At 41.4% G+C, this 11,661-nt stretch overlaps 1 protein-coding gene across 5 annotated transcripts in view; it reads right to left on the bottom strand.

Annotated features, from left to right (window-relative positions):
* The window catches only part of kiaa1549la (KIAA1549-like a), a 117,557-nt gene extending 109,353 nt beyond the window's left edge, over positions 1-8,204 (bottom strand). For 4 of the 5 annotated variants that reach the window (XM_005928355.3, XM_005928354.3, XM_005928357.3 and 1 more), the window contains exon 1: positions 7,671-8,204. In XM_005928355.3, coding sequence (XP_005928417.1) covers positions 7,671-7,911 — 241 coding nt within the window. In that variant the 5' untranslated portion in view covers positions 7,912-8,204. The remainder of the gene's footprint in view (positions 1-7,670) is intronic. The other variant, XM_005928356.3, reaches the window with a different exon arrangement.
* Between the last annotated feature and the right edge of the window lie 3,457 nt (positions 8,205-11,661).

Raw genomic sequence — 11,661 nt, 5'->3', positions numbered from 1 at the left:
TTTTTTCCTCCTTGTCGGTGTGAAAAGCTCCAGCAGTGCATAATCAGAGAAGCACAGAATGGAGTGCAGCCAAGCAGAGCGATGCAAAATGAGCCACTGCTGCTTTAATGCTGAGAACATGTGCTCAGATGATGCAGTGACCCCACTCCCTCACCCCACCTCCACTCCCACACCGCTCCAGCCTCTGGGACCACATGCAGGATCTTTGGCCTTGGATCCATTGCAGGCAGAATCCTCTTCTTAGATGTGCTGCCACACCTCTGATCACCTGTGCCCTTTAGATACGGGGGGGGGCAGAGCAAAGAAAAGCTACCATCTCATTATGATGCAAAGACAGCCAGCTAGGGTCTGAGCATGAGCAGCAGCAGTGTTAATTTAAGCTACAACTCAAAACTTTAATCCTTGAGGCCAGAGCAGTCTTGATGGCCCTGTCCTCCATGCTGTGAGTCGGGTTTCTGCTCCAACTGTTGTCACTCGTCTTGATGAAATATCTGCTAATACCTCCCAAAGGGCTGAAGTAACTATTAAAATCGAAGCCTCTGCTAATAAGGTCATCTCGGGCATACAGCTCTGACAGTGAGCCGAGAAGCCCCACCAGCCTTTACAATAAAGTTGGCTCAAAGGGAGGATGTCCTTAACATTTACATACTTTTCATATTTCATGCCTTCACAAGTGTGGTCAAGGTCAGCTATGACCTGGGCTAAGAAAACCTTCATATGTTATTGAAGGTTAAGTTGGCAAGAACAATCTGTTGGGATTTCATTTACAACTATGCAGACCCGATGCAAGCATCTTTAAATGACCCAATAATGGGCGTTTTCATACTTGTCATTGTGTCTCATCCACTGCAGTGGTTTTCTATCCCTGTTTGGAAGCAGGGAGCATTTTTGGTACTTAATGATGGAAATTCATTTTACTCATGAGCTAATTTCAGAGCTTTTACACAAAAAAAGAAGGAAGCTCCTTTTGCAGAATCACCTGTCAACTACAACAGCGGTCCCCAACCTCCGGGCCACGGACCGGTCATTTTGTACCGGGCCGCAAGAGTTGAGGCTCAGGTGTGGAATTCATGGTTTCCAGGGTTTTTATCACTTTTTAGCGTTTTTTTAATCATTAACTCTGTTTCCCTGGGTCTTTTCCCTTGTGTTATGAATAAATCTTTTTTGGGGGGGTACTGGTACTGGTTTTGTTTTGTTGTATTTATCCGCAACACCTTAAAGGCCGGTCTGTGAAAATATTGTCGGACATAAACCGGTCTGTGGTGCAAAAAAGGTTTGGGATCGCTGAACTAAAAGGCAAAAATTCTACTCAGATTTGGTTTTAAGGGCTTTGCTGAGTTTCTTTATATTTTGTTGATGATTATCTTTCACGTCAAAAGTCCATCTTTTAAAACCAAGCGGCAACTGTCCAGGAAGAATGAAGCCAACAGGAAGCGTAAAAAGCTTGAGTCCCATGTAAAACTGCAACTTCATGCTGTCTACATCCATCTTTTTTTTTTTTATACAGTTTAAGAATAATCTGAGTGTAAGGCTATCTAAAACATTCCCTCTGACCTCCTTACATCCCTATCTATAGATTATGGCTTTTGTTATAACTACAGGATTCAAAACCCTTGGAGCAAAGCTGCTGAAGCACCGGTTTTCATTTCCCCAATGTTTGATTACATCCCCTTTTTTTAATACTTCTTATGAGACATGCTTTGACACCAAATAAATTGAGCAGATGTGAACTGTGGCTTTGCAAACCTCTTTGGATTGAATCTCGGAAATGTTATTTACTTGAGAGCTGAAGAGGACACATTGGAGCGTGCAGCGCTGCCGTTCATTTGATTTGTCAGGGTTTCTAAACGGATGAACCGAGCGATCGTGTGTGAGCAGGAATCCTTATGAAGCCAAGTAACTGGCATCAAATAGAGCAGGTTGTAGCGCAGCAAGCCTTCTCAGCTGTCAGCCGTCATCAGAGTTTTCAGAGGTATCGCGTCCGACATTCCCCGTGCATTAAACACGAGCTCGGAGCTTAAGTGCTCTGTGAAGCGGGCGGAATTCACCGCAATTATGAGTAAAATGTACTAAAAATTGACATATGCAGAAGAAGAATACACGGTAAAGTCGTTCTCCTTTCACATTTGATAAAGCTCCAGATAAATATTTATAGATTTTATCTTATTTATTATTCAGTGCCACCACAGATTTAGTATGTGTCATTGTTACACAGTGGGTAACGGGGCTGTAAAGCTCTGTCAGAGTTCACTGACGTAAGTGAAGCAGCAGTATTAATAAAAGCAGTCTCTCCATCTGAACGCTATTCTTTGCTTTGAGCTGAAATTGCACTGAGCCTAAAGTCACATTTAAATCAGCCTCACTAAGGGACCGACTGATTACCTCCTCCTCCTTGTTCTGTCTCGTCTTTCCTTTGCAGCACCACAAACTTTTAATCTGATTGTGAGGGCTCTGATGCTCAGCCAGCTCCTCTTCCTCCTCCTCCTCTCTCTCTCTCTCTCTCTCTGAAGCCACAGGAGGCGGGGAGGAGCCCAGTTTCCCTCTATGTAATCAGCACAATCGATTGCTTTAATTGATGACAGCAGATACATGATCGGTAGCATCAGAATTTATCAATGACTCTGTGGCCAGACATTCAATTCCTCACAGTCTGGCTCCTGGTTATTAGATTCCCGGACTTTCTGATTCAGCTATTTATAGACCAAAAAATATAAGCATGCCATCTAATGCCCAAGTCACCAAGATACGGCGTTTTACTAAAGATCCGAAATGACCATTTCTGAATATTTGTATCTGATCGAGCAAAACAAAATTAAAACTCCTGACATGTAAAGTTAATAACACTGATCTTTTTGTTGTTGCTATGTAATATTCTGATGGGAAACCTCTGATCCTGATCACATCTGTAACTTTGACACATACTATGAATTATAACTCTGCTACAGAGCAATCAACCCATATTATAACAACAGCACTCCCCGATGGCAGCTGTCTCTCTCAGCAGGACAATCCCCAACACAATGAGTGTCTGACCTTCTTAGGCCCCACCCTGCAACTCACTAAAACCTAAGGATCTGGTGCCAGGCACCACAGGACATCACAGAGCTACAGCTGTTTCTGCAGAATGTGGTAGATCTGCAGAACATCAAGCAGGTGTGTGATTTTAATGTTCATAAGAAGATGTCACACTTTACAAGAGCTGGCTTGAATCCATTTAAAGTTGAAAGGAACAGCCATCAAAATTCACCAAGCCCTCCCGTGAAAAAGGTTAGGAACATATATCATGATGCCACAACGAACAAATGAAGCCCAATCTCTTAAGCTGCCTTCAGTCCAGGAAACTGTGTTGTGTTTAAAAGGCACAGCTAACTGACATCAGCTGTCACGTTGCTGTTTGTGAAGCATCCTGAAGTGAAAGAGATTCAGTCGCATATGATGTTAAACACTAAGAAAACAACAGCAGCAGGATGCAGTGACTCAGACGACCAGAAAACCGGATGTTTAGCAGCTGGAAGCAGAAGGTTTGAGTTGATTTTGAAACAGTGCAGCACGGGGAGCGTTTCATCTCCGCTGGTGTGTCATCAGACGCCGATCATTAGGCAACAGACTCTAACCTGGCACTTACTCAGATGTTATTTTCAATCCCTGACTGACACAAACAGACACACAGTGAGAAAAAGTACTAGCTGCAGATCTGTTCCCATGGTAACGTGGACCAATAGATCTCAGCTATTGACTGAGGATGAAGATCTCTGTAGACTTATTAAAGAAAACGCCTACATTCACATACTGTATGAGCCTGCAGACACACACACATACACACACCAGCTGGGCATCAGCCTTCAAAGCATCTTTTTTCTGTTCTAAATGCAGAAAACAAAAATACAATGGGAACATTTTCTCTCTGGGAAAAAAAAAAACAAAAAACGAAACAGCCAAAGGCTTGAGCAACCAGGTACGAGAGAGAAAGTCAAATCTCCCTGAGCCATTCTATGGAACAGCTCACTCTTAAGTGGCACAGCAGCATGACATAAAAGAGGATATATCATCCAGAGCAAGTGGGCGATTTGCTCTGATTTAACCGGGGAGGCTGGGCAGATAAACTCTCTTTTGCTAAATACTTTGGCAATCGTCTCCATTTTCTCAAATCTTTACCCAACAACAGGTTTATGCATCTAATGAAGATGTTCCTATCACAGGGGTGCAGTCTCTCTTTATTACCCTCTAATCACACCCTGAGTAGTGGCGGCATTTGTTATTAAGATGAGCCCGAATTTCATTATTTTCCAGTTTGATCGGGAAGTGAGGTTGGTAAAGTGGCACTGAGACAGAGAAAGAGAGAGAGAGAGACAATCTTCTTTTAACTACATGGCACTGAGTGTGCAAGTCAGTCAGACAATCGCTTAAATTATTATGCAAATATAAACCAGCAGCAAGCCAACAGAGCTGCTACTAAACTATTCCATTAATTCACACCTGTCCTTTAATTACTCGTTTTAGGGAAAAATGAGGAAGAGGAGTGTACCGGGGAATGTGCTGCGTCTGATCTCCCATAACATCACCATATATGTATGAACACGTATGAAGTTATCTTTTCTGATGCACTACTTAGACCAGAACAGGTCACTCCTTTAGAGCAACATTGTCAGCTGCAGGTGTGGCAACATCGTGGAAGTGAGACAAAACCATTCACTGTATATAAAAGATGGCAGTAAATCCTATAGTCCTATAATTTAAGTTTGATTGTTTGATTTGTGTGGTTTGTTTGAGGCCTTTGTCGAACACAGGCTGTCAATATAGTCTAACTTGTTGAAACTCTGTGAAGTAGAAGCTGATGGCAATTTTCACTGCCGTGATTCCCATGTTGGCGAGGCTGAAACACCTTCTGCACAAAATACACTGGGGCTTGAATACATTTGCAGTACTTTTTTTTTTTAAATCAAATTTACACTTCACACTATTTCTTCATGCTCACAGACGGAGCAACCTGGTCACCATTTTCTCTCCAAAAGAAACTCTAGAGATTTTTAGGGCTTTGCTGGTTTTATTAATACAAATTGTTGATTTTTTGATCAGAGATTTAAATGCAATTAAATCTAGCAATCGTTGCTGCATTTTGAAATTTCATTGTTAACAATTTGGCTGCTGCCGTCAGGGGTTTTTGGAGCTAGAAACGACTGTATATCTGGAAAACAGGGTAGCTTGCTAAGTTATCGGCTAATGTTTGTGAGTTTTTTTAGCAAGCTATGTCCAACAACTCTGTAATTCATACACAGACAAAAACACATGGGTAACAGATTATTATAATATAATTTCACTCACCAATATTGAAGAACAAAAATATGTGAAAAACCCCAAACTAACTGCAGGTGCTTCTCCTGACACACCTGTCAAAGTACCCCTAACTTTATGTGTTTTATATCTAAATGTACGAGTTTTATTTGTAAAAGAATTTCTGTCTTGTGTTTTTGTAAAACACGCGTTTTAATGATAGCATTTAATATTTTCCCACAGGAGTTTTTCCCCCACTCACTTTTGGAGCCACCCTCAAGTGGCCATTAGAGGAACTGCAGTTTTTGGTGCTTCAGCACTACCTTTGCTTTTTAGACCTGGAGGTTGTCATTTGTACAAAATACAGAAACAGAGGTGCACTCTGTCGTTACCCACGCATTGCACCAGTGGCATCTGATTCATTAGGTCCTGAGCCATGTAAATGAAAATTAGGGTTTGTATACACATGTTGGCACTAATTGTGTAGCACTTCCTACGTAGCCACTAAAGCAGAGAAATATCAACTACATGCCTGTTGCCCGCTGTTGCACAACATTTCAGGGAAACCTGCCATTCAAACACAGAAACCGCACCAAAACGTTGCATTGAATGTTCACATTATTACACCACTGCACTGCATTTTGGGGCTTTTACATTGGCATCGTGTCCAGTGGGCTTACTTTATATTGTAATTTTCATGGGACGTTATTCGCTTTCCATAAAGGCAAATATGAACAGATGAATAATACAGTTCAAATAAATTTGCAGCTGCATTTAATTATAAAAATAAGCATATTCACTTTTTATTTGTCTGATGTAATATGGTTGGTACGTCAGAAGGAAAATGAGTTTATCTAAGCTGAAGCTCATTTATTCCTTATCTTTTTTTTTAAACTGTCTTTTCCCAGATACTGCTACAGTGTACATGCCATCTTGGGAGAGGGCCGACATATTTATTATAATTATTCGTGTGTCACTTTAATTGAAAGTTTAAAAAGATATTTTTAATACTGTTCTCAGTGGGGCTGGCCACACTGACTCATTATTCCTGGAAAGCGACAGGACATTTGACATTTTTGCAAATGTCACCCTCGGAGCTGTGAGCACCACCAATAAACTGCGGTTCAGACGGGCTGTGTGTTGGCACATTTATGTTTTATTTTAACAATATTTATTGTGTACAGGCATTCACATCTCAGCTGTAGCTAATACACGTGTTGTGGATTATTTCATCTGAACAGACTTGACTTAAAGATTTATAAGCTCAAAAAAAGTCCGATTAAATGAGAAAATATGTTTTGCAAATTGGATGAAATGGCCGTTTATTTCTCATCTCCACTGGATCTGACTGAAGCAAATAAATTCTAATTGTGTTGTTTGTGACTTTTTAGCACAGCTTTGCAGATTTCTCCCTTTATCAGACGAGGTTTACTGTTGCTATGCGTCCAAAGTCAGTTTCGGTGTATTTAATTCTCTTCTTTTATAAGATTTGATCAAACCTGTAATCAGTCTAAACATGACTAACAGATGAGCAGTGATGCCTGCGCGGTCGTTCCAGCCAAAGCCCAGGAACATGTCAGTGTATGAAGGCATTCTGATACAAAATGACCCAACTTAAGGCCTGAATTATTTCCTTAAGAAAAAGAAACAGCATCTTCTTAAGGGACTGAAACAGTAATTTCCAGTGTATGCATATCCCAAAGGATTACACGGAGGCTTTGCTGTCAGTATTAAAGAAACAGCTTCCTGCATTAATTATTGCTTCTCTGAATGAGGACTGGTGCTGTTATTTTTTGCTTTTTATCCTCGGATGTCTGTGAGCACATAGAGATCCTAAATTATTCATTTGTGCCGACTACGAAACGTCCCCTATGGATCTTAATCGAGGCTGAAGACCTCGGGGCCCAATTTTCCATGAATGAATAAAAAGTTTCCTCCTTAACGCAAAGAAGCGGCCGCGGTGAGCGCAGCGCTGCGGTCCACAGTGCGCTCCGGCTGCCTGTTTGGGGCCGTGACATCGGTTAGGGCCTCTGTGACACTACACCGACGGTTCAAACGCAAAATAAAGAGATTTAAAATCAGTCAGACAAATAAATCAATACGGTAAATGTATAAACAACAACAACAACAGGAACCCCTTCAGAAATCGCCACAACACCTCCGGGTGCATTAACATAGCTGCTGCTTTTGCAGCTCGTCTCCTGTCTAACAGAGTTTCATTAGGTCTTCCTCTCCACTGGCTCTTCATCGCTGTTTTCATGGAGCCAGCTCGAGAGTGGATTCAAAACATTAGCGCGACTCAGGCGGCTGATCGCGAGGTTTATGCTTTATTTACGTGATTAAAATAAGAATACAGGGCTCCTCTCAGTGACAGGAAAAAGAGAGCATCGGGGTCCTACCGTCAGCGGCCAGGGAGCTCTGCATCATCAGCATCAGCACCGCGCCGATGGTCACAAACCACCGGGCCACCATTCCATTCAGCACGCGCGTCCTCTTCCCGATCCTCGGCGAGTAGACGGCCACCATCCCCGCATCCAGGATCCATAGCGACGAGGAGGAAGAGCAGGGGTCTTCTTTCTTATTTACCCCTCCGACCCCGGGGCCACCGCTGCTGGAGAGGCGCGCATGTTTGGGAGCCATTGGTCAACCAATTAATCCTGAATGGGAAACATCTAACGGCGCTGCTGGGATGAAAGGCATCCGATCAACCTGCCCCCGGTTCGGACAAGCAGGGCTCCGCTCTCCATGAGCCTGCTGGAGGCTGTGAAGGTCGACGAGGAAACAAAGAAGCGTTAGTTTTCTCCTTTTGCGCGTCTGGCTGTGTCAGTTTCTGTGTGCGTGCGTGAAGTCTGATGTCCCTACTGCGTCCGCAAGGCGCTCTCCATATCTGCTGGCAGCTGTGTCAATGCACAGATACAGACCCGGAAATCAACCGAAGTTCTCTTCAAAATAAAACCGCGTGCACTTTGTATACACGAGCTATTCTTCAGGCTACTACCTTTTCAGATTTTTCTTTCTTTTTTTTTTTTAAGTCAATTTTTGAAATTTTAAATTGAGAAGAAGAAGTCTTTTTTTATGCAACCAATTTTGGTTACCAGCATATTACCACTATATAGCCCACTGCACCACAAGTGCAGTGGGCTATATAGTGATTCTTCTATGATACTCACACATATTTACATTCATACAAACACCTTTTTTCTACGTCTAACTGATTGCTATCGCTATTGAATTGGGAGCAACTGGGGTTTTAATATCTTGCCCAAAGATACTTTGGCATACAGACTGGAGCCGCCGGGAATTTACCAACCTTCCAGTTGGTAAATAACCTGCTCCAAGACATCCCAACTGCAGGTATGTCCTATTGCCCAGATTTAAGAAGGTTTCGATTAAAAGCAATGCGTTTATAGTAGATATTCTTTTGCTGCTCAGTTAAGATTCAGCAGAATACTTGGTCACATTTTGCATTTTCCTCTGCAGGTCAGAATATACTTGATGCTGCAGCCTGCTGAGCCAGCCTACTCCATACAGGATAGAGGGTATACTGGAGGTTTTCAGTGCACTAGAGTGTAGCGCAGTTCGCAATGGACCAAGTGTTCTGTCCCTGTAGCAAATAAGACACCAGGCTGTTTCCCCCCTTAACTTTTGTGCATATTTTGATTTGGGTGTTCTGTCTATTAAATTTTAAAAATTTCCCTTTTATGTATACGGTCTATTTTAAAAATTGCATATTTTGCCTAAAGCTCAGAGTAATGGTCAACAATCTGTGGTACAAACATACCTCAAATGCATTAGATCCAAATAATTGAAAAGAAGTCTGCATTCCTGGGAGATTCCACACATTAAACCTACCTTTATTAGTCGGTTGCACCCTGAGGTTAAAATGGGTCACAGGCCAGACCTTCAGTGACCTTTTAGGAGAGCAATGACACTCAAAGAATCCTGAATTGAAATGTTTTGGGAAAGAATTTCCAGAGTAAAGAAAAATGTCCTTTTACAAACTTATTTATGGGGGAAATCAAGAAACTTTTAAAGAGGTTTATCAGATTTTATGCGTATCTATATATAATTCCCTCGAAGCACAGACAGACGCAAATGGGTTTCCGGTGTTCCAGATTAACTGGATTTGGTCGAACAGACGTGTGGCAGATTTGCGTTTCACGAGCTGCTATCGACAAACCAGCAAAAAAACAAACAAAACGCCAAATGTGTCATCTAAAATAAACAACAAAACACGATAAATCAATAAAGACCTCGTTGGTCGCATGCTCCAAAAAGGGAATTAGCCGCCGTTCTTCTGAGCTTTCCTTTAACCGTGTGTATCTAAAATCCATCCCACGTAACATGACTTTCAATAAAGACCATTCTTGCTGCGTGTTTACAGGTGTTTTCTCCTTTTTTTTCTCCCCAAAAAGGAAAACCAGCGCCACTTTTAACAAACTTGACCTTCAAAATAAAAGCACAAAAAACTTTAACATAAAATAAAATAACATAAAATAATGTACAGCTTAAACAATTTATAATGATGACATGGACCTTGACAAGATAAAGAAATAATCTAAATGATATAAACAATGTCATCATGCCAATAGCTACACTATACATGTGTTTTTGTCATATGCCAGATAATTTATACACTTCTTGAAAATAACGTATTTGTTTATTTTCATTATATTTCCAAATAATGACACATAATGAAATAAATAAGCTATAGCCAGTTTAAGTCAATAGTATGACAGTGACAAATTAAATATAATATGTATGTAACAAAAAGAGAGTTCCGGAGGTGAAACGTGGTTCTAGGATGATAAAGCTACAGTTTCCTTAAGGCTTGCCTGGTCCAGCTGCTCATTTAACACTTTTTGTTCTTGTAAAACCAATTTATACAAGTTTAGATTTTCCGAGATGCTCACTTCCGGTCGTGTTCTGCTAACTGCGGCCACCTTGACGCATCTTCCTGCAGGTAGAAACAGCCTGTGTGTTTGGTGTAATTACGCTGGAAATGACAGGAACACACTGGATCTAACAGACTAATTATCCCCCCGTCTAAAAACTGAGATGAGACATGAAACTTTTGTATTAGTAGTAGATTAACTCCCGCATTATTCCGAAAGAGGACCGAAACCCCGGGCGGGCAGTGTTTGTGGCTGAGTTCAGCTGGAAGCAGGCGACCCCTGGTGGCAGCCGGAGGAACGGCCTCAAAGTGAACTCCATCGTTACAGTTCCCTCTGTGCCCAATTCGCTGTAATAGAAATACAAATTTCAGTATTTTCAAAAGGAATATATGTAAAAAGATCAAGAAAATTAGGCACAACAATTCTAATTTTCAGATATCAGTTTTTCACAACATAAAGCTTTTTTCACCAATACCTACAGTAAATAATATAAATATATAAACAGTGCAAACAACTTCCAGTGACAAGATGCTGTAAACTTTATATTCATTATTTCTATTATAGAAATAATAGTGAAGTTTTACTTTAGTGAAAGACCTCCCGCCAGTCATACTCCAGGACCATGCATTTGTATATATCATCATCTAACCCTCACAGATTGAGGCCTGCAGAGAAGCTACCTGGTAGGCCTGTTTGCACACAGCTCAAATCACACAAATAAATAAATTAAAAGTGCAACTGCTGGCTTTTTTCTGACAGAGAAAAATCTGATGTTTTGTTCATTCTGTTTGCACACTTTTGCACCTTTATTAGAAAAGCAATGGAGTAACTGTGGCACTTAAACTACAAGGAGTAGGGGAAGGAGATATCCAGAAGATGCAAACACTGATATAAACTGCTAAGTTTTATGGTTTAAGAGACATCATCAGTTTAGAAGTGAGTGATAACTCAGTGCAAAACTAGCTGCATTTACAGAAACCTACAGAAATACAGCAGCCATTATGGGTGATGTGCAGAGCTGTAGAAACTACAGAAGGCTGATGCTGATGAAGTTATGGGAACTTAAGGTAACACGACAGGTGATGATCAGTGACCAGTAGTATGTCTTCGTTTCATGATAAAGGCACTACACACATGATGTTTGCTTTAAGAGTATTAATGCAGAAGTACAGAGAAGGTCAGTAGGAGTTGCACTCTGTCTTTGTGGATCTAGAGAAATCATGTGATAGGGTCCCAAGAGTCGATCTGTGGTGCTGTATGAAGAAGTCAAGTGTGACAAGGAAGAACAGTATGTGAGTATGGTGCAGTACATGTTTGAGGGCAGTGAAACACCAACGAGGTGTAGAAGTGACAGATGTGACAGCCCCTTCTTGTGATGGTGATAGGCAATGTATGCTGAGGTCATACAGGAGTCGCTGATGTTTGCAGACGACATTGTGATCTGTAGTAAGAGTAGGGAGTAGGTGGAAGAGAGACTGGAGAGGTGGTGGCATGC

Source organism: Haplochromis burtoni, unplaced genomic scaffold (genome assembly GCF_018398535.1).
Source record: "Haplochromis burtoni strain Fernald_Lab_line unplaced genomic scaffold, NCSU_Asbu1 Contig_112, whole genome shotgun sequence".
In the NCBI taxonomy this organism is placed as follows: Eukaryota; Metazoa; Chordata; class Actinopteri; order Cichliformes; family Cichlidae; genus Haplochromis; species Haplochromis burtoni.
The sequence above is the reverse complement of the archived record's forward strand: the minus strand, read 5'-3'. Positions and strand labels throughout refer to the sequence as shown.